This window comes from Acinonyx jubatus, chromosome D4 (genome assembly GCF_027475565.1).
Source record: "Acinonyx jubatus isolate Ajub_Pintada_27869175 chromosome D4, VMU_Ajub_asm_v1.0, whole genome shotgun sequence".
NCBI lineage: Eukaryota > Metazoa > Chordata > Mammalia > Carnivora > Felidae > Acinonyx > Acinonyx jubatus.
This window is the reverse complement of record NC_069391.1, coordinates 70,919,478-70,922,416: the sequence shown is the minus strand read 5'-3', so window position 1 is coordinate 70,922,416 and position 2,939 is coordinate 70,919,478. Positions and strand designations below refer to the sequence as shown.

The following is a 2,939-nucleotide window of genomic DNA, read 5'->3' as shown; positions in this document are numbered from 1 at the left end:
GTGAGATGGCTGGGGCACATTTAACTTTATAAGATACTGCCTGTTTTTCAAATGGGCATAGCATGTTACATTCCCACCAGTGGTGTCTGAGAGTTCCAATTCCTACACATCCTCACCAATATTTGGTATGGTCAGATTTTTTTCTCTAGTTGCTCAATAGTTGTATAGTGACATCTTATTGTGGTTACATAACTTAGAAAAGGTGGAATCAGAGTAGTGGTCATTCTGGGGCTAATCATTCCTTAGTGCTGAACTGAACCCTTCTGAGTACTCTATACAGAGTCTTATACATCATGAGATTTTCCCTGGGGGGCCCAGTGGGAACAGGAACTATGCACCCCCTCCCAGGAAAGAAGGTAAAACTGACCCCTGTTATTCTATCTTGGCAGAAAGCTGAAGACTCCAATTGATTTTTGACCATCTTCTTTAGCAGTTCAGGCCAAGTAGATTCACATCTCACTTTGGAAGGTGAGAATAAGAGCCATCTCTTTTCTTGGGTATTCAATCAAAACAGAAAATAAAACCTCACTTAACATATTATTATATATATAAACAATACATCCCCCCTATGTTTTGTTTGACTGAGTTTCCATAAATAATTTCATATGACTATAGCACAGGGTGATGGTTCTCTAGACAATGATGATGAGTCATGTACATCCAGTTTCTTCTGGCACACAACTTTCTAAGGTATGTTCTTTACACTCTTACATATACAGTGACTCCAATATATTTGGTAAATTTACAATTCAAACTTAGATAAAAGGAGTGTGATTATAAAGTAAATCTTGACTTGGGGTGAAGGGCATGTTTCTGGAGTCATTCAGGACTGCGTTTGAATCCTGATTCTTCACTTACTGGTTGTGAAAAATTATGCAACTAACAACCTCCTTGAGCTGCCAGGAAACCAAGTTGCTTACAAACAAGAGAAACAGGTTCACAATTAGCTAGTTAAATAAGATGACATAATGCAATGCATCGTTTTCCATATAATGCATATAATGCTTTTCCATATAATGCGTGTAATGATGCAAGATAATATACAATACAACTATAATAAATTTTAATATACTTTGAGAATTATTATTATGCAGTAGAATTACTTCTTATCATAGAAACTAAGGCAACCCATAATCTGCAGAGACATGGACATTCTAGAACTTTGAATAGACACTTCTCTAAAGAAGACATCCAGGGAACTTTCCAGAACGCTCGCTGAAAAGCGGAGGAGCGGCGGCTGCCCAAGCTGCGTCCAGCAATGCGCTCCTTCCCGCTCCCCCACACCGGCCTTGGCCCCCTCATTGGCTGTAGAAAATGGTGAAAGAAACTACTTACTATGATGTTTTGGGGGTCAAACCCAATGCCACCCAGGAAGAATTGAAAAAGGCTTACAGGAAATTGGCTTTGAAGTACCACCCTGACAAGAATCCAAATGAAGGAGAGAAGTTTAAACAGATTTGTCAAGCTTATGAAGTGCTCTCAGATGCGAAGAAAAGGGAATTATATGACAAAGGAGGAGAACAGGCAATTAAAGAAGGTGGAGCAGGTGGTGGTTTTGGCTCCCCCATGGACATCTTTGATATGTTTTTTGGAGGAGGAGGAAGGATGCAGAGAGAGAGGAGAGGTAAAAATGTTGTGCAGCAGCTCTCTGTAACCTTAGAAGATTTATATAATGGTGCAACAAGAAAACTAGCTCTGCAAAAGAATGTGATTTGCGACAAATGTGAAGGCCGAGGTGGTAAGAAAGGAGAGGTAGAATGTTGTCCCTATTGCCGAGGTACTGGAATGAAAATAAGAATTCATCAGATAGGACCTGGAATGGTTCAGCAAATTCAATCTGTGTGCATGGAGTGCCAGGGCCATGGGGAACGGATCAGTCCTAAAGACAGATGTAAAAGCTGCAATGGAAGGAAGATAGCTCGAGAAAAGAAGATTCTAGAAGTTCATATTGACAAAGGCATGAAAGATGGCCAGAAGATAACATTCCATGGTGAAGGAGACCAAGAACCTGGACTGGAACCAGGAGATACCATCATTGTTTTAGATCAGAAGGACCATGCTGTTTTTACTAGGCGAGGAGAGGATCTTTTCATGTGTATGGACATACAGCTGGTTGAAGCACTGTGCGGCTTTCAAAAGCAAATATCTACTCTAGACAACAGAACCATTGTCATTACCTCTCATCCAGGTCAGATTGTCAAGCATGGAGATATCAAGTGTGTGCTGAATGAAGGCATGCCAATTTATCGTAGACCATACGAAAAGGGTCGCCTAATCATCGAATTTAAGGTAAACTTCCCTGAGAATGGCTTTCTCTCTCCTGATAAACTGTCTTGGCTAGAAAAGCTCCTACCTGAGAGGAAGGAAGTAGAAGAGACTGATGAAATGGACCAGGTAGAACTGGTGGACTTTGATCCAAATCAGGAAAGAAGGTGCTATTACAATGGAGAAGCTATGAGGATGATGAACATCACCCTAGGGGAGGTGTTCAGTGTCAGACCTCTTAATGGGGCCAGTGAAGAACACTGCTGGCATTTTATATGCAGTAGTGAACGAATGAAGGACTATAATCATAGCTCACTACTTGCTATTATTGTTTTTGTTTTAATATTCAACTATAGTAGTGTTTTAAAAGTTAAATGAAGAATAAAAAATATAAAAGCTCTGACTTTGCCCTGTATGTATGATGACTTCAGTGTGCAAGATAAGTTTAATACTTGTAAAAACTACTTTTAAAAAATCTCCCTTAGCATTTGTTAGAGGCCCGACCTTGTAATTGATCTCAGCTCTATGTACATGAACTAGTTTAGACTGAAAATGCTAGGTAAATGTATTGACTTCAGTGTATGACCCTTAATTGTTAAGCTATGAAGTTAAAACTTGTGTTTAATTGGCAATCAGAAAAAGAATTTGTAGAGAAGTGTTGGTCTGTAGTTCTA

The 2,939-nt window shown here is 39.6% G+C and overlaps 1 protein-coding gene across 1 annotated transcript; it reads left to right on the top strand.

Moving 5' to 3' along the window:
* Positions 1–1,203: 1,203 nt before the first annotated feature.
* On the top strand, positions 1,204–2,668 carry LOC106984183 (dnaJ homolog subfamily A member 1-like). Its single transcript, XM_053205230.1, is given in 2 exon segments — positions 1,204–2,449; positions 2,452–2,668. Coding segments are annotated over 2 exon segments (1,191 nt in total). The 5' UTR covers positions 1,204–1,314; the 3' UTR covers positions 2,508–2,668.
* Positions 2,669–2,939: the final 271 nt, after the last annotated feature.